At 40.4% G+C, this 25,821-nt stretch overlaps 1 protein-coding gene across 3 annotated transcripts in view; it reads right to left on the minus strand.

The window, feature by feature from the left end:
- The window catches only part of ano2b (anoctamin 2b), a 117,587-nt gene that overhangs the window by 19,153 nt on the left and 72,613 nt on the right, over positions 1 to 25,821 (minus strand). For all 3 annotated transcript variants that reach the window (XM_042079162.1, XM_042079164.1, XM_042079165.1), the window contains 2 exons: positions 17,511 to 17,611; positions 3,574 to 3,728 (listed from right to left, as the gene is read on the minus strand). In XM_042079162.1, coding sequence (XP_041935096.1) covers positions 3,574 to 3,728; positions 17,511 to 17,611 — 256 coding nt within the window. The remainder of the gene's footprint in view (positions 1 to 3,573; positions 3,729 to 17,510; positions 17,612 to 25,821) is intronic.

Below are 25,821 nucleotides of genomic sequence, written 5' to 3' on the forward strand. Positions count from 1 at the left end.
AGGAGAGAGAAAGGAGGAGAGAGGATAGAGAAAGGAGGAGAGGAGAGAGAAAGGAAGAGAAGAGAGCAGGGAGAGAGGAGGAAAGAGGAGAGAGAAGGGCTGAAAGACTAGGAGGGGAGGACAGATAGAAGAGAGAGACTAGATGAAAGACAGGCGGAGAAGAAAAGGCGGAGAAAGGCGGAGAAGAAAAAAAAAGAGGGAAGAGAAAAGAGAAAGAGAAAAGAACAGAAAGCAAAAAACAGCCTCCAGCTCTTGATCTGCCTGAACAGATGCGTTTCAAATGACGAAAAAAAATACAAATGACAAACAGAAACAGAAAAAAACTTTGCTTATAAACGAAGCATAGTTTCCCAAGATAATTTGTCAACAACTACCCTGTTTTTTTTTTTCGGTAACCAAACTCTAACTTTAGTTACACAAGCTAACACACTCCTTTTTAGCCCACCATGAAACAGCTGAGAAGAGTCGGTCGGCCCGCAGAGAGTGTGTGTCGCCACCATGGCCCCAATCCTCTGGCTCCACCGTGTTTATGAACTACGGTACGCTAGACGCAGGGAACATAACCTTGGTGGGAAAATGCATTTTCGGGAGGGCTTTGATTGACACCACAATTCTTTCCCCGTACACACAACAAAGACTATAAGATCATACCTGAGGGCTTTCTCTCTCTCTCTCTCCCTCTCACTTTCTCTTTCTCTCTTTCCCCCCCTCTCTCTCCCTCTCTCTCTGCCGCTCCGTTTCAGAAATACTTCACATACTCTGCCCTGTGGCCATTGCAAAGAAAGTGGCCTCTTTGCTCTCACACCAATCAATCCACACACACACACACACACAAACGCACGCACACAGACTCAATCACTCACACACTGTCACCTGCTGTAAGTTCATATGGTACAAGTTGTAAGACTTTTCCCAGTCCTTCCGTCTATTTGGCTTTGCAGAAACACCTTATACATAGCCTTCAGCTGTACTCAATTAAATGAATTAATATCATATGGTTATGGTTATCTATAAGGCTCTGGGCTCAACCGTCATCCTACTATGTTTTTTATGGTTGTTATAGTATACTGAGAACCACAGGCTCAGTCCCTGCTTCAGTCTTTTCAGATCTATCTATCTATCTAATCTATCTATATCTAGTTACCATTCATAAGCATTGAGATGGAACGGTGATTAAACTTTTTTACCAGATCTACTTCATAGATTATTCAGAATTAATAGCCATCCACCAGCCAATCAGAAAAAGACTATTTCTTCTCTCCGGGTGATAGAATAATATAATATAATATAATATAATATAATATAATATAATATAATATAATATGATGTTTTCAGGTGTGCCCCAAAATTACTCATACTTGACCACCTGTTACAAAACCTATAATTTCAGACCCCAAACCTTAAACAAACATTCCATTCGAAAAGCTCATCTTCACAGTCCGCCCAGAAGGTGACACTCCTGATTCCTTACTTTCCAATACAGCACATTAGTAAATGTAGTGTTTATGCAGCATAATAATACCCATTACATTCAAAATGGGAATTTCCAAAGACACTCCCCTAAAACCTGACATTCCTAACATCAGCTACCCAACAATTTGCCCACCCACTCTATTATAAATCGTCTTCTCTCTCAAAAATGACCTAGAAATAGCAACAGAATGAGTAGAAACAACCATTCTGACGTAATGTCCGAATCGCCTACACTCTTCAAATGAATGTGTTAGAAACAACAAAAACTTGTTCCTATCTGTACATAGAGATATGTTAAAAAAAACAACTCATTATTTGTAATTAAAATAATTTAAATAGCCCCACATCATCACATACCCTTTACCATACCAAGAGATTGGCATGGGGTACTATCCATAAGACCATCTCTCAACGCAAATCAAACCAGCTATTAGGCTAACTGAAATAAAACCATGCCAATCTCTAGGTATGGTGAAGGGTGTGTGATGTGGGGCTATTTTAATTCCAAAGGCCAAGGGAACTTTATCAGGATGCATAGTATCCTGGATCCATGAAATAACTGGCCTTTAAAAAATAAAAAACTGCCTGCCTTAATATAGGGGGTTCCTTACTTATGCCCCCTGTATTTGAAGGAATAACATTTATTTATTTACGATACATGATTTATTCACAAAGAAAATTGGTGTCCTGAAAGGTTGGATTTTTCCTATTTTTTTTCAATTAAAGCATTAAGATCAATTTCCAAAAGATTATTTTTTCCTCTTTTAGTCAGCATGGGTGTCTTAACTTATGCACAACACTATATACGCTGTTTACCAGAGATTTATCCTGCAATTACTATTACAGGAACACTTATTAATTTATTTCCGGCCTTTTTAATTTGTGTGCATACACAGCTGTTAAATGACTGTCACTTGAGTCAAGGAAAAACAACAGAAACTAATAAATGCCGAGTTGAGTTGGAGTGCCTTGTGACTTCACTAGCGGGCGTTTCCCATGAGAGTGGCGCTACAGAGGGTCCTATCCCTGCTTGGGTCAATAGGTCAATAGGTCACAAGGTCATTCACAGGCTGGTCAAAGCTGAGGTTACACTTGAACCACTTGGGCGGCCACTCAAGCTGTGAGTTTGAAAGGTCTACAGAGGGCATTTTTGCCGTTTGTGTATATGAATGCATTTGTGTGTGCTTGTGTGTACACTGGTGTGTGTTTGTATGAGTTTCTGAATGACTGAGGGTTTATGTTTGTGTTTTTATGTGTGTGTGTGTGTGTGTGTGTGTGTGTGTGTGTGTGTGTGTGTGTGTGCGAGAGTGAGTGAGTGAGAGAGAAAGAGAGAAAGAGAGAGAGAGAGAGAGAGAGAGAGAGAGAGAGAGAGAGAGAGATAACAAGGCTACAGGGAATGAAAGAGATAGTGAGAAAGAGTGGAAGTGCGTGTTCGAGTGTGTGAGAGCGTGTGTGAGTGTGAGCATGAGCGAGTGTGTGTTCATATGTAGCACACTCACACACTCACACACACACACACTCGCTCGCTAGCTCTCCGTACAAATCCCGCTGGGGCGAGCACAGCCGAGAAAAACAAACACCATCTCCATCTTGGGAAACGAAGCGCCTTGCTGACACTGATTAGCGTGCCGTGACCCCACACATCCACAAACCACAACAGGAACTAACAAAGCAGCGATCCAGTCCCTCGGCAGCGATTCCCATTTCCACTGGCCCCCGTTCCCTGACCAACCCAAACCACAGAGAGAGGGGAAATGCTGTACTGACTGCGTTTGGCCGCCTGGCATGTAAGCAATGTTGTGGGTGGCTTGGTTAATGTCACTACAGCATAAATGTCTACCCACATTACTTTTCACAACCTCCAGATTCACATCTCCAACCAAAGGATGATGCACATTAACATATACACGAACATACACACACACACAGACACACACACAAACACACACAGACAGACAGACAGAGAGAAAAAGAGAGAGACAGAGAGATGCCCCAGAAAGGAGAGAGAGAGGAAGAGAAAACAAGAAAGGAAGATCAATACATTTAATTATATAACTTATTATCATTTTTGCTCAGGCAATCTGTGAGGACGGCACTTACTCATCTCCATGTACTCTGGGGTGAGGCCCTCAAAGGGTTCTAGATCGTAGTCCAGGTTCCACTGCTGGGGGCCCTTGCTCTGGGGACCCTCGTTCTCCGAGGCGTCCGGGGCCCGGTCCTTATCCCTCAGAGTTCTGTAAAGCTTCTTCAACTTCCTATGGAGACAAAAACAAAAATAAACAAAACAAATAAACGAGTTCCTGGAAAGTGCAGGCTCCCGAGAGACTAACACGGTTCTTGCACAAGGCACAAGGCACCCCCTCGGGACGCTGGTACGCCACTGGCCAACACATTTAGCAGTCTCCAGACCTCTAATTAGATCAAAGTGTGAGAAATTCTGTCCTTCGGATGAGACGTTAAACCGAGGTCCTGACTCACTGTGGTCATTAAAGATCCCATGGCTCATCCCAACCTGGCTCATTCAATCTGGCCCCCTCTAATCATCCCCCACTGTAATTAGCTCATTCACTCCCTCAATCTCCACCTCAGGCTGGTGTGTGGTGAGCGTTCTGGCGCATAATGGCTGCTGTGCATCACCCAGGTGGGTGCTACACATTGGTGGTGGTTAGTGAGGTCCCCTTTCCATGTGAAGTGCTTTGAGTGTTGAGAAAAGCGCTATATAAATGTAACGTGTTGTTGTTGTCATACATTAATATAGATATAAGATATATACATATCTATCTATAAATGACAGAAGCATCTGTCTGTCTGTGTGTGTGTGTGTGTGTGTGTGTGTGTGTGTGTGTGTGTGTGTGTGTGTGTGTGTGTGTGTTAAAACCACTGAAAGTGTTGTGAATCAGAATCATTTCTGTAAATGTACATACTGTGTACTTCTTATGGTCATTTGTGATTTGTGTACCCATGTGTACCCTGTGTGTGTCTTTGGTCTGTATGCAGTGTATCCATTGTTTATCCTTGAATGATTAGAATTCAGTAGGCACTGTCTAGGGACCTTTTGGCTTATCCTCAGGTGTGACTCTCTATTGTATAGACTAGAGCAAGGATGGGGGAGCAGACCTACTATTGTCACGATTTGGCCATGAGCAAGTTGGGGTGTTAAAACAATATGTGGCCAGGCCTTTGAAGCTTAATTAAAGAATAATAAAGCTGACCAGGCCTGATGACACAACAACAAGAGACCACATCCCCACACACCACACATTTACATTGCATATTCATAGTAGGTCGTAGTAGGAGGTTCCAACCGTGAGATTAAAACTTTGGATTAACTTGGATTCAAGTTTTGCTGAGAGATCTTCATCATCGTGTTGACGGCACACTCTTAAGGTAAGGCAATTGATATTTTCTGGTGGTGAGATATACTGTAGGGAGTTGAGTCCTAAATAGTCCTTGTCAGACTATCGGGCTCCAGCAGGGAGCTCTGTTGGGCGTTAGTAACAAACTTGTTTTGTTCCTGTAAATGGCCTGTAAGTATTACTGAAAATACTTTCGTCTCTATGAGACCCCGGCGTTAGAACAATAGTTCTGTAAATAGCCATGTATGTTTCAGACAAAAACATATTCGGTCCTATGGACCTATCTGGAGCTTATCGGATTAAGCTTTTCAGGGTAGCTGGGGAAATGGCCACTCTCCATTTGACGGCTACATTAGGGGACTGCTTGCCTAAGAATCTCTCACCTGAAAATGAAATTGCATGAGAGTGTTGCTGGTCATAACAGATGTATGAAACCATTTTAGATTACACATTTATATTTGGATAAATTACAACTAGTTTGAAATTGGATTGATAATGCAACTATTTAAATTATGGAGACTTATGATGGATGATCAGGATTCAAGTAATATTTGCCCCATCTGCAAAGATCTTAATGTATTTTATTTCTATGATTTTTGGGTAACGCAATTGTAAACATTTGCAATGAGCATGTCTCCAGTGTTTTTAACATTAACGATACAAATTGAAGAATTTGACGAAATTTGTTGTTTTTTCCCCTTTTAATTTCCCATACTTCACATACCATGAATGTATGCTTTAATTCTGCATTCCCGATGAAGCCTTTGAACATAGATAAACAAAAGGGTTTATCTATTAACTAATATAATTTCTATACATTCTTTGATTCTTTGATTTGATTCTCTTTGACTTTGAATTTTATTTTTGTAATTTTGTTGCACCTTATTTCTTTATATTACTGTTTATTTCAGTTGATTTCCTTTTAAGTTTATCCTGCCTAGTAGGAATACTTGGTCAGATGATATTGTTACAAGTTTGTCATTTTAGTAACATTTCCCAATTCCATTATAGGTGATAAGATGACAGGAGGATAATTTTATATAATCCCCATTTGAGCCTTTCCTGGCTGTGTTTTTTTTTTTTTCTTGTTCTCATTGCTTTAATTTCTGATGGCTTGCCTTAACTGCTGATATATTTTAATTTCATTAGAAAACTTATGGGTTGAAATTTTATTTGCATTTATATGGTTTGTTTGTTTGTTTTGAAATGATTTATTTCATACATTTACAAGCTTTGCTCCTAGCCACCCACCACTGGATGATATTTGATGTCTACAAGCAGAACCTCACCATGTTGTTTCATACAATGACATCGTCCTGTAGTTACTTTGTTTTGTCATCGGATTCGGAGGCGGATCTGGTGGACAAGGGTGTACCACCGATCCGAAGGGGGGTGGTTGATGGTTGATAACAATGGTGATGGTGATGTGTTTAAATAGCCTGTTAAATTATAGGTTGAGGACTTGGGCTCTAGGGATCGACCGATATGGTTTTTTCAGGGCCGATACCGATATCAATTATTACCAAAACAGGAGGCCGATAACCGATATGTTAAACCGATATGTCGGTTGTCAAAAAGGAGGGTAGATAGTAAAGGCGATATGCTGCAAAAAAATAATTCAAAAGCATTTAATTATGCAAACTTCTTTCTTCTTTTAATACACAATTGTCTATCAACTTGCATCACAAGTGTAAATCCTGTGTATGATGTTAATCCAAAAGCTGAGTGATAGCAATTATTTTCATAGACTAGGCCTACACAATGGGCTATGTGCTTGTTTAGGGACCTGTCACAAAGAGGATGCTTTGCCATCGTGTGTGTGAGTGCACGGAGAGAGGGAGAGGTGCATGCGTGATGGCAAGTGTTACGGTTGAATAGTTTAACAAAACAGTTTTAAAATAGTTCTTAGGCTATTTAAGCATGCAATTTGTGTCCATATGTAGGCTATAAACTACACTTTTGTGAGCCTAAAAGGCACGTTAATAGCCAGCTCAGGACGCGATTTACTTCAGGTCGGATTAAATTACGGCTGGCCCTGGGTGCCTGTAGCCTGGTCTTTTCTGACAGTCCGTTTCAAAAAGGAGCAACTAGACTTTTTGACGTTCGCTATCGCATAATTTAGGACTTGTCTACTATGTAGGCCAATATGTAGGGATATGTAGGGATAACGTCCGCCGAAGTGTCCCGTTATTAACAATTAATGGACGAGGCGGAGGCAACTCCCGACGCGCAGCACCCGAGTTTATAGGCTAACTAGGCAAAACAGCATATCACTAACGTTCATCAATCGGGAATTCGCTAAATGAAGGAAGTGGGTGCTTTACTTATTGATCCGGATCAAAGAGACAATAGCTTACAAAGCTAAGTTGCAATGATGTGACTCATTGCAACTTCAGCAATGTAAGGTACCTTTACCTTCGAAAAATAGCTCCGTACAGCTGAAGCCCAGTCTACAGTCTGCCTCAGTGAGAATCCTAAACTTTCTCTGTGTTCAGTCTTCGATCCTGATTGGCTGCATTCGTGCTAACTAACAAATCAGACGGTGTAGTGGGCGGGACAATGCTCTCGACCACAGAGTAGCAAATTCAGGGAATGAGAGGCACTTTACAGACAAAGTAGCGCGTTTCATTCTTTATCCATTTAAAAAATGACCGATACCGATTATTATAAAAATACTAAATATCGGCCCTAATAATCGGCCCGGCCGATAATTGGTCGATCCCTATTGGGCTCCTCAAGAAACTTTGCTTCTCAAGAACACTGTTTATGGATGAAATGTGTTGGTCTTTATACAACTTAATGAGATGCCTACACTGTTACTATCATCACTAGAAATGTTACCACTGTCATAAGAAATGTTTACATTATTACTAGGAATTCTGTTCTGAGGCATCACATGCCTCAAAGTTCATGTACTATTGTTTGCGTGTTTGGAGGTATAACTGAGAGGTCAAGACAGGCCTGACTGTAGTTGACGTCATCTTTGAAAAATGTTAAACTCCACTAAATGATCCTTTGCTTATTAGTACTGGAATGACCGCTAAAACCTTTTGCTCCAAGCTACATGTATTTTCAAGATCTGTTTACAGACTCTAAACAAAGACCCAGACCCAAGAAACATCCTGGACACATGTCTCACTTCCTCCACTGGCTTCTCATGTTTGGGACAGAAGTGTGATGGTGAAAGACACAGCTTATCGAAAGGGGGACAGCCCTTTGATCTGATCTCCAACCCCACCCCTGAAGACCTCAGCAGACTTCAGTGTCCTTGGGAGAGCCGCTATGCATTTTGGAAGTCTTGTGTACCATTCCACAAAAGGATCTTGGTCGGAATATCAGAAGAAAGATTGGATTACCGCTCCACTTGGATTACCGGATTAAGCACATTTTTGCACCCACATACACATTCTAAACATTGTGCACCACATGAAGCAACCATGTGATGTTATTCTATTGCAGTCTTCCTACTGTTTTTATTCTCCCATGATCTGTAACCTCCTTCCACACCCTAAAAGTCCTCTGTTTGTTAATAAGCTATGAGCAAGTTGGGGTGTTAAAACAATATGTGGCCAGGCCTTTGAAGCTTAATTAAAGAATAATAAAGCTGACCAGGCCTGATGACACAACAACAAGAGACCACATCCCCACACACCACACCTTTACATTGCATATTCATAGTAGGTCATTCCTTCTCTTTGTGTGTAACTTAAATATGGTAGACTTGTTTCTGTATAGTTAGAGTATACTGGTGAAACCCATGATGGGGTGACACAAACATGCATCTCTCCCTTGAGGGGCACTGGCCCCTCATTGAAAATAATAAAAGCCTGGATCCTGATATTCCATCGTCCTGACTGAGTCTTAAGAGAAATATGGTAGTAAAAAAATATGCTATCACCACATATCTGCCGAACCGTTCATCCGATTGATTTCAAACTTGGTAGGTGTCTTGCTACGGGCACGAGTAAGAGCAATGCCAAGTTGACGTTGTTTGGATAAGAAATGCAAAAGATATTGTTAAATATATCAGTAAGAGAAGCAAACATTGACTTCGCCACTCTTCTGTAGCCACTGCCCCTCTCACTCACACAGCACTGTAGGCTACCAGAGAGGATAAGCGGGTCTTTGGCTGACCTGAATCTGCGGGTAACAAGTTAAGCAAGTGCAAGATGTGTGGATGATTATAATGTCTGACCTCAACAATAAGGACTCCCTTGAATGCGTTTGCTTGCATAAAATGATTCTTCGGATTTTGCCAACAAACACAGGTAACAACACGCCAACAAACACAGGTATGCAGTGGCTATTCAAAACAACATAAAAATGATATGCAATAAACTGACACTTTGAATAGCCCAGGCTACTTTGGATTGTCTTTAGTCTTTGAATCAGACATGGGGGACTCGAGTCACATGACTTGACTCGAGTCACATTTTTTAGGACTTGAGACTTGCTTGATCAACATGTATAAAAGACTCGACTTGACTTTGACCTGCTATTCATGACTTGAGACTTGATTTAGACTTGAGACAAATGACTTGACTTTTTATTTTTTTCATAGATATTAAGGAGTTAACTTTACGATTTTAGAAAATCTGTTTAGGTGCTGTTGCATGCGTCACGCGAGCGTTACCAAGTGACGCGACAGACCAACAGCAAGTGCCAGATCAAATGAGACAGACTGAAGTAGGCTAACTTGCAAATATGGAAGGCTCTACGTTTATACCAAAACATAATAATGTTTGGCTTCACAGATGATGTATCTGACAACTCAAAGGAGAAATGAACAGCAGTCTGCAAGTGTGCAAAATAGCGACATAACCACCACCATATTGATTTTCATCCGTCAGAAGTTAGTCGTGTTAGAAACCTAACGTCAAATTTGAGGCATGTTAAGAGTTGGCTTCGAATCTGCAAAGGCTGCGATTACGCTTCGAAATATGTGACCAAAATATGTGACCAAAACGCATTTATAATTGCGCTTGCTGACGTGCCACCGACTAAATAAGAGGACCAGCTAACAGTGTCAAGAAAGGTCTGATCAGTAGAGCTGCTTTGGTTAAAAATAAACCTCTTCATTACATTTTGCTGGAACCATGTCCCTGGTTCTAGTTCCTAATTCCCCTGTGCTGCAACTCTGCACCCATTCATTCACCTGGGAACTTTGTTTACTGGACTACAGGACAGTGGGGGCATTTGCTATATCCAAGGGGGTTGTTGGCACAAACATTTCATCTCACATGTAATAAATTAATGCATAATGTTATCCGCGAGTAGTTGACACAGCTAACCACCAAAAACCCAGCTGTTCTAACATTAGCTTACCAGCTGAGGCTCTTAAGCTACATACATGCTGCTAACTGCTGATAACTTTGCTTGTTTAAAGAGTTTTGTCTCCGTGAGTGGCTTTGTTGTGATAAGAACAAACTAGTTAATCTGCATGCATGCGTATTGTGATGCGGTGTTGATGATGCTAACCTTTAGTTAACACCGAGCTGAACATTCGGCCGCATTTTGCGCTGCAACAATCTAGTTTGTTCCGATTCACAACGTAAATTTCATGTCCAAGTAAAGATGAGAGGAGCGGGTCTGTGTGTGTGTGTGTGTGTGTGTGTGTGCACGTGGGCGTGTATGAGAGAGCGCACAGGACAAGGACAAGCCGTGTCAGTGCCACTGTATAGGCATAAATGTCTACAAGGCTGGAAGTTCAACAAATATAGGCCAACTAATGTGATTAAAATAGTTAAATAAAAAATATTTCATTCATCATTACATTACATTACATTACATTTGGCTGACGCTTTTTAACCAAAGCGACTAACAACATGGTAAACAGTAAGTTTTAGAACAATTCTCACAATTTTAGGACAGTTTAAAAAAACATTAAAAAGTACAGTAAGAATAAGTGCGTCGGTGAGTGCTGTTTTTAACAGTTACTTGTCAGTTTAAAACGGCTGGTGAGTGCTAGGATCAGTAAGACTTGTTGTAAGTGTTGCTATGAGAGTAGATGTTCTCTAAAGAGCTGGGTCTTCAGGAGTTTTTTGAAAGTGGAAAAGGATGTCCCTGCCCTTGTAGGAACTGGCAGTGTGTTCCACCAACGAGGAACAACAGATGAGAAAAGTTTGGATTGGCTTGAGCGTCATCAATCATATTCAATCACCTAATGCCATCATAACATAGGCCTAGGCTCCAGGAAAGAACAGTTTATGTTTAATTTATGTAATTTTGTGTTGGTCATACTATAGAATGATATATTGCTTGTCTTTGTTGAATAAGACAGAAGATAGAGAGTTTAAAAATAATCGCATATTGCATCGCAATCGCAATATTGGTGGGAAAAATCGCAATTAGATTATTTTCCATAATCGTTCACCCATACATGTAAGCATGATCATCTCTTTTCTAGCTTTCTTTCCCCCAAAGATTCTAGAGCAGTCCACACCCCTCTTGCATGAACATCTTCTCTCCCTCCCTCCTTCTCTATCCATCTCTGTCTCTCTCTCCCTCCTTCCTATCTGTCCAGTTGCTGTCTAAGTCCCTGGCAGCTGACCGCTGCAAAGCCCATCAGAGCCAAGTATGCGTTGGACGGGCTCCAGCCAGCAGTTTTTCCCTGGAAAGCACCCTGCACACACACACACAAATACAAACACACACACACACACACACTGCATTTCCCCGTTCACGGTCTGTGAAAACTGGGCTTCTGTTTAATGGGTTTTAATGACTCTTCATCAAAGGGCCAATCATACTGTTTGTCAAATTAAAGCAGCATAAACATCCCCAGACAGAGCCTGGATGAGCCTCATTGCAGGAACTCTGCAGTGCTTCCAACCAAAGCTGCTCATCAAATCATAAACTTTCTTTTTTTTTTATTTGAAGTGGGGCTGGTGTAGCCTGGAAATATCCAGACTCTCGTACATACATTTCATTTGTACAGAGAGTCTGGCAGATAGGGAAACGTTTGCAACACTTGCATTGTGACGGGCAGTAACTTTGAAATCATTGGTCCAGCCTTACCAATCATATTGATCCATACCGTTACTTCCTACTTCACCTAAACTTTACAAACTGACAATAAACAGCATCAACAGTCAGGAAACAATGCATGTGGGTCTACCTTTGCTGTAAATATTTTTTTCCAACTGCATTTTTTGATGTTTGCAGGCATTGCTACTTCTGTTTATCACAATAAGTTTCGGTTTTGTCTTCGCACAACCTCATCGTCATCATTCTCAGCCACGCTGATTGGACAGGTAAAGATTGGCCAGGAGAAAACCTGCGAATATACCGTAGATCCAGACGATGTACTGCAGGGAAATTAAAATTGAGCGGAAGTACGTAGGAGGGCGGAGCCAGGCTAGGGCTGGGGCACACAGGTCTCTTTCAACTTTTATGTTCTAGCCAAAGTGACAAAGAGGTTAAAAAGAAGAGCGGTGTCTTTCAGACAGGCCCAAACGACAGACAGAGAAAGGACCGAAAGAGTAATAGTGATAGCACACAGAACAACAAAGAGAGAGATAAATCAGAGATATATTCATATACTGAGATTATGTTTTTTTTACAGTGTATTCAGGACACAGACAGCTAGCGGTTGGTTAGGTGATGTTTGCAGTAAGTGACATAAAATAACAAAGAAGCAGCTAAAACCCTTGACGGAAGACAAAAAGAAAAGGAAAAGAGCTTCAGACCGAGCGAGGGGGAGTTTCGTAGAGAAAAAGCATCAGGCTTGCCTGGTGTCCCTTTAAAAACGGGACACTGAAATCAGAGCAAGAGGTATCAAAAATACTGAGGGGAATTTGAATGCTATTAGTCATTTTTGATAAATTTTGATAAAAGTGTCTCTTAGATGAATAAATGTAGAAACTGAGCCAACTGTGCAGATACAAGCAGAGATGTAGGCATGCACATGACAGAAGTAGAATTCTAAAGAAAAGGCATTTATATCAGATCATTAGCGAACATGTCATTGGATTTAATATGAAATGCCTGAATATGCCACACATCACAGTATGTAGGCCTAATCACAATGTAATGCATCTGCAGTAGGTGCTGTTACAAGTAGAATTTAAGACATATTTAAGTTAACTTCGCTTGGTTTCCTTATTATTTATATTATAGTCATTACTGATATTTTTGTGGGATTTTGGAAATAACAGATAAGTCTAATGTACTCCCCCCCACCCCCTCCCCCCATGAATAATCGTTAATTGATCATTTTTGCCATGATCGAGCAACTCTAACATGTGTGTGTGTCTTCTCTCTCCTGTAGAGCTCTACCCCACTGAACGCTCCCCATGCATTATTCCCAAAAAACACATTACTCTGTCATCCACTGCCTGTGTGTGTGTTGGAAGGGTGCGTTAAAGGCGCCGTTTAGCAGCTGCTCGAGTCCATCTGTGTGCTCTTGCACAATTACATACACACACAAACAGCCATCCTGAAGCACGCCACCGTTTAGCCCTCAAAACACACGCACGCACGCACGAACACACACTGAGCTCTATTAACAGCGCTTAACAGTTTGACCTTGAGCAAAACGTCCAAGGTGAAGATGTAAGAAATGAATGAACGTACATACACACACAAGGGCCCACATGAAAACACACACTTACATACATGAATACATATAGACATGAGAGTGCACACAAAGACACAGACGCACACGCATGCACGTACACACGCACGCACACACACACACACATCTGAGTGCCTGTTCCGTGAGGTAAAACATGACTGGCGGGCATGCTTGTGGTCTTTAGGGAGCAGCAGTCTTTGATCTAGGTCAGGTCTTTCTCTCTTCCTCTCCTTTCTCTCTGTCCATCACTCCCTCCCACCGTCTACATCTCCGCCCCACCATCTCTCCATCGCTGAGGGCTCGAGTGAGTCCCCAGTCCCTGCGGCCTGTCGCCACCACTCTGCATGTGGCACAAATCAATGCCCCCTTTCCAAAAAAAACGAGGGTATTTATAGAGGAGAGAGGGAGGGAAAAAGAGAGGGAAAGAGGGAGAGAGTGAGAGAGAGAGAGATGGACAAGAGAGTGACGTTAAAGATGATATTAAAGTTAGAAAAAGATAAAAAAAGGGCATGCAAGGCAGTGAGAGAAAGATGAGAGTATGTGAAGAAAGAAAGAGAGGGGGAGAGTGAGTTGGAGTGTGTGTGAGAGAGAGATAGAGAGATAGAAAGAAAGCAAGAAAAAAGGAAAGAGAGTAAGAAAGACAGAAAGAAAGAAAGAAAGAAAAAATAATGGCTACATCGCTAAAATAGCCAACATGTTTCAACCTCTTCAGGGTTTCATCAGGGCTTAAGGAAACACTGAAATGACCCTGGCCTTGCTTTAGCAGAGACCCACACTAGATATGGCCAGTTAAAACCACCACACAAATGGGGGGCGCTGTGACGCAAGTGATCACATTCGAGATGTTTTTTTTTTTGCTAGTGTGCTAGTAAGGTCTAAACTACATACAGTACGTCTACACTAATTAAACTAACTGTCCCCTAGCCCTGCTTCAAAGCACATAAATTTGACAATTTCATATTAACCAATTGCCTCTCATTGGGTCGTCAATAGCCAACAGCTGTTCCTGATTGGACAGGATAGGACTGGCCAGGGCTTGTTAAACTTCAAAGTAAAAGTCATGTTGTGATTTCCTTCCTCCAGTGAACTAAACCAGTTAATGTCACAACATGTTGCAGAGTACAGTATGACTACTAGTGTGTGTGTGTGTGTGTGTGTGTGTATGGGTGGTAAGCCAAATGCAGCAGGTGAGACACGACATGAAGAGGTTTGGTTTGTTTTGGTCACGACCCAGGACTGTGTTGGAATGGGATTAGACAAGGTTGTGCACATCTCCCAACAAAAACAAAGTACATGTGCAAGCAGAGCAGGTGTTTGAATCAGACTCGTTTAGCCTGACTGTTGCCACTGTAAACTTCAAACAGAGAAACCTGAGCATCTGGGTAATGGATTGCCAACACCAGCATAACGCTACAGACACTAGCAGAAGGGAAACAGAGCCAAGTGTGTATGCATGTATCTGCAAGTGTGTAAGTGTGTGTGTGTGTGTGTGTGTGCGTGCGTGTGTGTGTGTACACATGTATGTCTTTCTGTGTGCATTTATTTGTGCTTACATACAGTGTGTGTGTGTGTGTGTGTGTGTGTGTGTGTGTGTGTGTGTGTGTGTGTGTGTGTGTGTGTGTGAAATCCTAAAGGACAGAACAATGTTAGAGGTTAAAAAGGAATTTCCAGCCCACTGCCTCCACGGCATTCAGGTCCATTCCTCTGCTCTGGGGAGACCATGTCCTAGTTTCCTGAGTTCTGCACACACACACACACACACACACACACACACACACACACACACACACACACACACACACACACACACACTTGCAGATACATGCATACACACACACACACACACACGGATACACACGGATACATGCATACACACACACACACACACACACACACACACACACACACAAACTTGGAGCCATTATCTGCAAGTGGAAGGAATCACAGTAGGAATCACGGCCATGCACAGTATCCCCACGCAACATGTCTGACCTTGGAGGTAGAAGGTACAATTGGTACAGAGAGAATCATAGGTGATGCTCTCCACCGCCATGGCCACTATGCCCGCTCTATTGCTGAGGGAAAACATGTGGAAGCTCGTTCAAAGTTTGCTACACAACATTTGGACAAGCCTAGGAAATACTGAGAGAATGTATTCTGGTCAGGCGAGAGGGGCCCGTCCACACGGAGACGCTTTTTAGGTTAAACGCAGAGGTTTTGCTTCGTCTTGGCCGAGCGTCCAAACGAATCCTGTAAACGCACTGCCCGAAATCGCACTTTTCTGAAACCTGGTCCCAGAGTGGAGAAATCTGAAACCGTAGCCCGTTTGAATTCGTTTAGACAGCGAAACCGCACATCCTGCTTGCGTATAGATGATGTCATCACCACACCTCAGCTGCCCTGGACTTGCACTTATAGTATTGCCTAACAATACTAGTTTTCATACATGACATTACCTACGATTACACTCCGTAAGATAAATATCACAACTGGTGCTGCGCAGCGCCGATAGCTTATGACTTGGTGGACTGAACACTGTTTTTTCCCGGTGTTTTTTAATGCATTCTAGCTACGGTCAGTGACGCGAGAGAACTTAAGTTATTAGGAAAGTGCGGTGTAAGTTTAGGCTACATTAATTTGTGCATAGTGCCAGTCATTCATTTATTTTACATGTCTTACAACATATATACATGCATTCACAGTCGAGTGAAATCAGATATAAGCATACAAAGATGCTTAGAACTCATGTTAAGCCAATGGTAGCACACTGAATGCAAATGCACGATTTGATTTGATGCAGGCAAACGTATTGACTGTTACTAACGAAGGTTTTATAGCAATATTATAAATGTGGCGCCAGAATAGCCTAGAACTTGGGTAAGCCTTGCGTTTAGTAGCCTAATTGTGGTGATAGCCAAAACTAATGTGAATCACGGACTATCCTACAACCAAAGAAAGTAAAGGTGATTAGTAGGCCTACCTGCGTTAGCCAAATAAAGGACGGGACTGCATCCTTCACAAACCGTAAAATAAAGTTTATTAGTTTTACAGTTGACTACAGTTGACAGTTCACCATCAGTCCACACAAACAATTCTGGTTTCCTTGCACTAGCCATTTTGTCATAGCCTATTCTGTCTGTTTGTAAAGCACAAACTTTGGTCAATTTCTGTAAAGAAACAGTGCCACCTATGGGCCTGGGGTATGAAGTAACGTGTTGAGTCGTGTTGAGATGGATCCGTTTGGACGCAAATATTCTTGATGCGGTTTCAGGGAAGACGGAGGAAAAAAAGATCGGGTTTGTACGTGTGGACTAGCCCTAATTTGCATTTTAGAGTTACTGTAGTGTAGTCATCAGGCCTTGCACAATCAATGTCTGCTGCAGCTGCCTGTGTAAGCTTGCACAGTAGCCGTGGAATGTCAAAATAGTGTGAGACCATGCAATTACGTGAGGTAATCTGTATGTGCCAATGTGTGTCTGTGTATGTATATGCATCTATCTGTGTTTGTGTGTGTGTGTGTGTATATCTATCTCTAAGTGTATGCATCTATCTCTGTGTGTGTGTGTGTGTGTGTGTGTGTGTATGTGTGTGTGTGTGAGAGTGAGTGAGCAAGAATGAGAGAGATAGAGAGACAGAGAGTGAGAGAGAGAGTGAGAGAGAGAGCAAGAGAGTGTGTGTATGTCTGTGTGTGTGTGTATGTGTGTGTGTGTGAGAATAAATCACCTAAATTAAAGACTGTAATCTTGTAAATGTCTCTTAAGAGACACGCAGGGGAAAAGTTTGCTCCCCGTCCCCAAAAGTTTGCTCGAAGAAGAACTCAAAGTGTTTCACGCTCGACAGCCTCATCTGTGAGGGGACTGACTCTGTGGTGTTCACTGTATATGTGTGTGTGTGTGTGTGTGTGTGTGTGTGTTCATGTATGTATGCATGTGTGTGAGTGTGTGTGTATGTGTGTGTGTGTGTGTGTTTATGTATGTATGCATGTGTGAGTGTGTATGTGTGTGTGTGTGTGTGTTTGTATGTGGCGTGCATGTGTATTTCTGTGTGCATGTGTATCTCTGTGTGTGTGTGTGTGCGTTTGTGTGTGTATGTGTGTGTATACTCACGGGATGCCAATCTCGAAGATGTTGTTCTGAATGAGCTGCTTCCCAAGCATGATGATACTGAGCTGGATACATAACTCAATGAGACAGCCACCTGGTGCACACTACACACACACACATACACAAACACACACACACACACACCAGGCAGATATTGTTTAGGCAGTGAAGCTATTTAAAGTCTCGGTTACACTTTAGTTGACAGCATCGACATAAGAGTGACATGACACTGTCATGAACGTGTCATAAACAAGTCATAAACTTTTATGACATAACGCTTTTTTATGACATTCGGTTTTTGTCATAACAAGTTAGGGTTAGGGTTAGTATTAGGGTTAAGTTTAGGGTTAGAGTTAGGGTTTGAGGTTAGGATTAGGGTTAGGGTTCATGTGTCATGACAGTGTCATGCGTTCATGACAATGTCATGTCACTCTTACTGTCGATACTGTCAAGTAAAGTGTTATCAAAGTCTCTTGATGAACTTAGCACAGAGAGTTAGACATAGTGGACTATTTGGAAACACACACACAAACACAAACAAACATGTCAACGCGGAGAACTTATGATCTGAGAGCAAAACAACTACGAACAGCAGGGAGACACAACACACCCTAGAGGCCAGTTTAAGTACTTACAGTATAGTTCACTATACAGTATAATAGTTATAACTTCTAATAATAATAATAATAATATGCTATACAATACAATAAAATAATAATGAAAAAATATAGCCGCAAGCGGCAATGGCGGGCCCGAGCACCTGCGGGCCACAACCCGTGACATTTCAGAATCCAACAAAGCACAGACGTGGTGCATTTGTAAAATGTACATATTTAATGTGTCTGCTATTTGTTTTTGCATGTTATTTTCTGGCACATTTACTTGCTTGGCCATTTCAGATTATTTATTTTAAGCAAAGAACATTTCTGAAACACTTTTTGGCCATATGGTGGCGCTATATTAGGAATTTGAATTACACATGTGAATATCATCACAATAATGATATCCAATATTTTTCAAAGTTTCAGATCAACCAATATAGGCATTACCCATTTCTGGCACATTTTCCTGCTAAGTAGGGCCATAGGGTCTCTGAATATCATCATAATTATAATATCTATTAACCTGAGAAGTTTCAGACCATTCATTCAAAGCATTGAGCATTTCTGGCATGTTTCCTGTTTGGCCAGATGGTGGCGCTATGCTAGGCATGTGAATTATATGTGTGAATATCATCACCATAATGATATCCAATATTTTATAAAGTTTCAGATCAATCACTTAAGGCATTGTCCATTTCTGGCACATTTCCCACTTGGTCAGGTGGTGGCGCTATGCCAGGCAGGCCCATTGGGTTTCTGAATATCATTATAATCATAATATCTATTAACCTGAGAAGTTTCAGACCATTAATTTAATGCACTGTGAGTTTATGACACATTTCCTGTTTATATGGTGAGATCATGACATATTACAACATATCAAAAATCCCTCCACAATTTAACATCAGCGACATCTTGGCATAATGTTTGCCAAATTTCACATGAATCTGACAAACCGTGTAGGAGCATTATGTTAAAATTGATCATGTGACATCAGTGTAATTGTCATTCTTTCTGTTGCCAGTTGGTGGCGCTATGCCAAACATGCATTATGGGCATGTGAATATCATTATTAACATGGTTTTCAATGACCTGTGAAATATAAAACATTTCAAGCCATGCATGGTGAATTATGACACATTTATTGTTTATGTGGAAGGGTTTTAAAATTAACTAGAAATGCAATTCCAAGGAATTACCAGTGCATGAAAATAAAGTAAAGTTGTGATGTAAAATATCATGTATAGTTAAAACAGATAATACAGAGATGGTTACTACGGTGATGCTAGGATAGACATGGTGGTTGCATAGCTTAATAAAAGTTGATAGTTTAAAAGTAGACTGTTTAAAAGCTGAATGTAGATAGTTTAAAAGTTGTTGATAGACAGCTAGTTTAATAGATAGTTTAATGATAGTTTAAAAGTAGACCGTTTAAAAGTTGAAGGTAAAAAGTTTAATGAATGTTGATATTCAAATAGTTTAATGGCTGTGTATAGGTAGATATTTGATGATAACTAAAAGTTGGAATGGCTCTAATGTTTGTTAGCAGTTATGCTAAGATTTTTAACTATGCTAACCATGCTACTTAGCTAATGTTTTATAGCAGTGCTAGCAATGTTAACATGCTAACCATGCTACTTAGCTAACTTAGCTAATGTTTTCTAGCAGTTTTGCTAAACATGCTAATCATGTTAGGAATGCTAACAATGCTAACCATGCTACTTAACTAACTTAGCTAACGTTTTCTAGCAGTTTTGCTAAACATGCTAACTATGTTAGCAATGCTAACATGCTAACTATATTAACCATGCTACTTAGTTAACTTAGCTAATGTTTTCTAGCAGTTTTGCTAAACATGGTAACTATGTTTGCAATGCTAACATGCTAACCATGTTACTTAGCTAATGTTTTCTTGCAGTTTTTCTAAATATGTTAACTATGTTAGCAATGCTAACATGCTAACTATGTTAACCATGTGACTTAGCTAACCTAGCTAATCATTTTTGTAGTTATGCTAACTATGCTAACTAGCATGCTAACAATGCTAACATGCTAACCATGTGACTTAGCTAACCTAACTGATCATTTTTAACAGTTTTGCTAAACATGCTAACATGCTAACTATGTTAACCATGCTAACTAGCTACAGTCAGTAGGAGTCATAGTTGATGACAAGTGTTGACATAGAGGATGACAAGTTAAAAGTTGTTGATAGACAGCTAGTTTAATAGATAGATAGTTTAACTAGAAAATGTAATTTCGAGGAAATTACCAGTGCATGAAAATATAAACATACTGTATATTAACATAAAATGCCAAACAAACTTTTATTTGGAAACAGTTGTCAGGAGTCATAGTTGATAACAACTGACAGTTGAAATGGCTGAACAGTTAAATAGTTGAGTAGTTTAAATAGTTAAATTATTTAATAGTGAATTATTGTAGTGAGGACATTTATTTTCAAACAGTTGGGCAGAGGAAATAGTAGTCTTAAGAGAGCCAGATTGTATGCTTAAAGCCTGAGACAGAGTATATATAGTTTAAAAGTTGAATGTAGATAGTGTAATGGATGTTGATAGACAGAAAGTTGAATGGATGTTGCTAGGCAGATTGTTTAATGAATGTTGATGGATAGTTTAATGCAGGGCTTAAATTTCACTGCGGGATTGCGGGTATTGCGCATAATTTGTTCAAGTCCCGCAACTCTAGTCAAGTCAAGTCAAGTCAAGTTTATTTATATAGCACATTTCATACACAGAGGTCATTCAATGTGCTTTACATAAACAAAACCAAACGATAATAACAAATAAAAGCATAGAAGGGCAATATAGTCAAAGAATAGTTAAAAGGTAAAGATCATAATAAAAAGAAAACATAAAACACAAGGTAAAATCATTTAAAAATAAAGAATAATTAGTAAGCAAAAACAAAGGCAAAAGTAGTAAAAAAAAGTAATAAAAGACTAAGTAGAATAATTATCGAGGCAGATTCAGAATTTGTAACTCGGCACAGTTAGCAGAAAGCGTCTGAGAACAGTTTGGTCTTAAGTCTAGATTTAAAACTGGCTACAGTTGGGGCCTTTTTAATGTCATCCGAAAGTTGGTTCCACAGCTGAGCCGCATAGCAGCTAAAAGCTGCTTCACCATGTTTAGTTCTAACTGTAGGTTTTACTAGCAGGTTTTTCACCTGGGACCTGAGAGGACGAGAAGGTGTGTACTGCTGAAGCATGTCTGACAAGTATTTAGGTCCTGCTCCATTTACTGATTTATAAACAAGCAATAGTGCTTTAAAGTCAATTCTGTGACTTACTGGAAGCCAGTGCAAGGACTTAAGAATTGGAGTAATGTGGTCAGTTCTTTTAGTTTTTGTTAGAGTCCTAGCTGCTGCATTTTGTATCACCTGAAGCTGTTTAATAGTCTTTTTAGGAAGGCCTGTGAACAGTCCATTGCAGTAATCAACCCTGCTGGAGATAAATGCATGAATGAGTTTTTCTAAGTCATGTTTTGACATCAGCCCTCTGAGTTTGACAATATTTTTGAGGTGGTAAAAAGCTGATTTAGTTATCGCTTTCATGTGGCTGTTGAAATTTAGATCACTGTCAATTAATACACCAAGGTTTTTAACAGTATCCTTTGCCTTCAACCCTTTTGTGTCAAGGAGAGTGGCAACCCTAAGTCTTTCCTCATTTTTACCAAATATAATTACTTCAGTTTTTTCTTTGTTCAGCTGAAGAAAATTTTGAGACATCCAGGTGTTGATTTGTTCTATACACTGACACATAGATTCAAGAGGACCATAGTTGTTTGGTGATAGAGCTAAGTAAATTTGTGTGTCATCTGCATAGCTATGATATGAAATCAAATTATTTTGAATGATTTGACCAAGTGGGAGCATATAGAGGTTGAATAATAGTGGCCCCAAGATCGACCCCTGGGGAACACCACAGGTCAAGGACGTTGGTGTTGAGGTACAGTTTCCGATGGCAACAAAGAAGCTCCTTTCTTGTAGATATGATTTTAGCCAGCTGATAACTATGCCTGTAAATCCAACCCAGTGTTCTAGTCTGTGTAGTAAAATATTGTGATCAACAGTGTCAAATGCTGCACTAAGGTCCAGTAGCACTAGGACTGATGTTTTACCTGAATCTGTGTTGAGGCGTATGTCATTGGAAACTTTAATGAGAGCTGTTTCAGTGCTGTGATTTGCCCGAAAACCAGACTGAAAGTAATCAAAATACCCATTTGATGTTAGGAAGGTGGTTAATTGATTAAAGACTACTTTTTCAATAATTTTGCCAATAAAAGGTAGATTGGATATGGGCCTGTAATTGTTTAGCATGGAGGCATCCAGGTTATTCTTCTTGAGAAGTGGCTTTACAACAGCTGTTTTCAGTGACTTAGGAAAAGTGCCAGACAGCAATGATACATTTACAATTTGAAGGACATCCGCCGCTATGAGGTGAAAAACAGTTTTGAAGAAATTGGTAGGCAGAGTGTCTAAGACACATGTGGAAGGGCTGAGATTCTGTACCGTTTTTTCAAGTGTTTCGTAGTCTATCAAGCTGAACTCTGACATCAAGTTTAGTTTCCCTCTGTTTGTTGCTGGAAGTTCAGGTTGTTGAATTTGTAATTGAGCAGATATGTTGAGTCTGATTTTGTCAATTTTACCTTTAAAAAAAGATGAAAACTCATTGCATTTATTAGTTGAGAGAAGTTCAGGCGCTAATTGTGAGGGGGGATTTGTTAACTTATCAACAGTTGAAAATAGAATACGAGTGTTATTTGAACTTCTATTGATAATGTTAGAAAAGAAAGACTGTCTTGCTTTGCATATTTCAGAGTTATATGTGCGGAGCATCTCTTTATGGATTTCATAGTGGATCTGAAGTTTGTATTTACGCCATTTTCTTTCAGTCTTCCTACACTCTCTTTTTAGAAGTCTTTTTAGAACTCTAGCCATCATAATGCGAGAAATTCCCGCATACACTTTTACAGCCTGTCTGATGACGTTAATATAGCCTAATCATTAAGTGGCGTGAATGCGGTGCTATTGACCGGACTGATCAACTACCGAGTTGAATTGAACATAGCCTCATGCAGACGCACACACACACGGAGAGAGAGAGAGAGAGAGAGAGAACCACTTTGCGTTTACGCAAATAGGCTACGCTACCATGGCAAACTTTTACATCTGGAAAGAGCTCCTTGGTAACTATCCTGCTAGCTCAGTCAGGTCACGCCAACACTTGATCCCAGAAAGATTGTCTTCGACATGTTAGTTTTTTCAACATTTATTGTATCTAATGACATAGAAAACATAATGATTTGCATACACATACCGCACTGTGCACAACTTTTATTCACTAGCGACTATAGCCTAAAACCGTCAGGTTGAAGGGGGGCTAATTACTCCATAGAATTACTCACGTATTTTCTTAAAGTGACAGGCACTCAATTACACCTACTCATCAGCAATGTGCACTCAATTGGACCTACACACCACATTAAAGATATGCCTAAGTGTTATAGGTTAAACGTCAATATGAGGCATTCAAATTACTAAATATGTTTAGCTACTAGTAATTACTAGTAAAATGCTATACTTTAAAAAAATGCATTATTAAATAAATACACTCTATATGAATTCAAAAATATATGATAGAAACATATCACATAAGCTATCATTTTCAGTGTGTGTTTGTGTGTGTGGAGAGAGTCAAGCAGAATCTAGGATGTCCACTATTGTGAATGATCCCACTACAGTATATATTACTGATGACATCAGGGTGGTGGGGGCCCCAAAATCAAACACTTTTTTTAAAAAAGTATCGAAGTATTGAAATTGCAATTCTTGACTTGGTATCAGAATCGACCCCCCCTCCCCCCCAAATTGTGTAAATCCCCCCTACATTAATAACCTAAGGGGGGAATTCCCCCCCATTTTGAAAAATGAATTTTAAGCCCTGTTAATGGGTGGATGAGTGAATGGTTTGAAGAGGATGAATGGATAGAAAGTTGGATGGAATGTGCCTTATCCTTGTAGAATGGAGAGACACAGAGAGAGTTGGCCTACTGTAGTTAAGCAGAAAGCAGTTGATACAGGTGCAATCAATTTAACTGGCCCTTTGATGGGTCCTAATAGTGAGCAGCTGGAAGTTGATACAGGTGCAAATCAAGTTAATTAGTCCATTGTGATGTCATAGTGCTAATGCAAAGTCTATGGGGAAAAATAAGCTTGTTTTTTATTAATATCTCAAAAAGTATAAAGTTTACAAAAGTGAAAAATACATTCCCCACGTGTCCTTTTCAAGACCTACGTTACAAAGTTTGAACTAAGTTTCTACATTAAACAGTTAAAGCTGAATTAGACGCAACCTGATCTGTTTGAAGACCTATGTTACAAAGTTTGAATGAAGTTTCTAAGTTAAACTGTTCAAGAGAAATTGCGTACGGAAAAAGTTGTAAGCGGAATAAGAAGAAGTTCCCTAGGAAGAACAGTACACTGCATTTTCATGCACTGTAATAAGAAGAAGTTGCCTAGGAAGAACAGTACAGTGCATTTTCATGCACTGTAATAATTTCGCCATTTCGTCAAATTACAACATATCAAAAAAAGCTTCACAATTTATAATCAGGAACATCTCGGCGTCATGTATACCAACTTCGACATGAATCAGATAAACCGTCTAGGAGGAGTACGTTAAAATTGATCATGTCCACAACGCACAAAATCTCAATTACCTCACTTCCTGTGGGCGTGGCTAATGGCATGTTAATACAAAAGTTGTTTGTTTTTGGGAGTTACATACACCCACCAAATTTGGTGTGTGTATCTAAAACTATATGCCAACCACAAGTCACAGTGACATAAGGGGGCGCTATGGAGTTCCTGGGCAACGCCCGGTGCCAAGCTTTTATCCCTGTCTATTCACTGTATCACTTGATGTGTGTGCCAAATGTCATGCGTTTTCACCCATGGGAAGCACCTCTTTTGGCATCATGATTAATCACATATTTCATCACATATTAGTCTGCACAAAATCCCAAATACCTCACTTCCTGTTGGGCGTGGCTAATGCATTGTACATACAAAAGTTGTTCATCTTGGGGAGATACACACACCTACCAAATTTGGTGTTTGTAGCTGAAAGTATATGCCCACCACGGGATCAGTCATCTAAGGGGGCGTAAAGGGGCGCTAGCGAGTCTATGGGCCATACCCGGGGCCAAGCTTTTTTACCTAGCTGCTTTGTGTGACACCTGATGTGTGTGCCAAATTTGAAGACTTTTCGATTATGTTAACCACCTCTAAATATTTGCCAACCACGGGATCAATCACCTAAGGGGGCGCTAGCGAGTCCCTGGGCCACGCCCGGGGTCAAGCTCTTGTACCTAACTGCGATGCCTGACACCTGACGTGTGTGCCAAATTTCAAGAGTTTTCGACCATGGTAACCACCTCAAAAACAGGAAAGCAATTATATTATATTATTAACAATAATAGTGAAAAAAAATAAATAAATAATCCTTACAAAAACAATAGGGCCTTGCGCCCTTCGGTGCTCGGGCCCTAATAATAGTGAAAAAGAATAATCCTTACAAAAACAATAGGGCCTTGCGCCCTTCGGTGCTCGGGCCCTAATAATAATAATAATAATAATAATCCTTTCAAAAACAATAGGGCTTCGCACCGTTGGTGCTCGGGCCCTAAATA

The sequence above is a fragment of the Alosa sapidissima genome, chromosome 22 (genome assembly GCF_018492685.1).
Source record: "Alosa sapidissima isolate fAloSap1 chromosome 22, fAloSap1.pri, whole genome shotgun sequence".
In the NCBI taxonomy this organism is placed as follows: Eukaryota; Metazoa; Chordata; class Actinopteri; order Clupeiformes; family Clupeidae; genus Alosa; species Alosa sapidissima.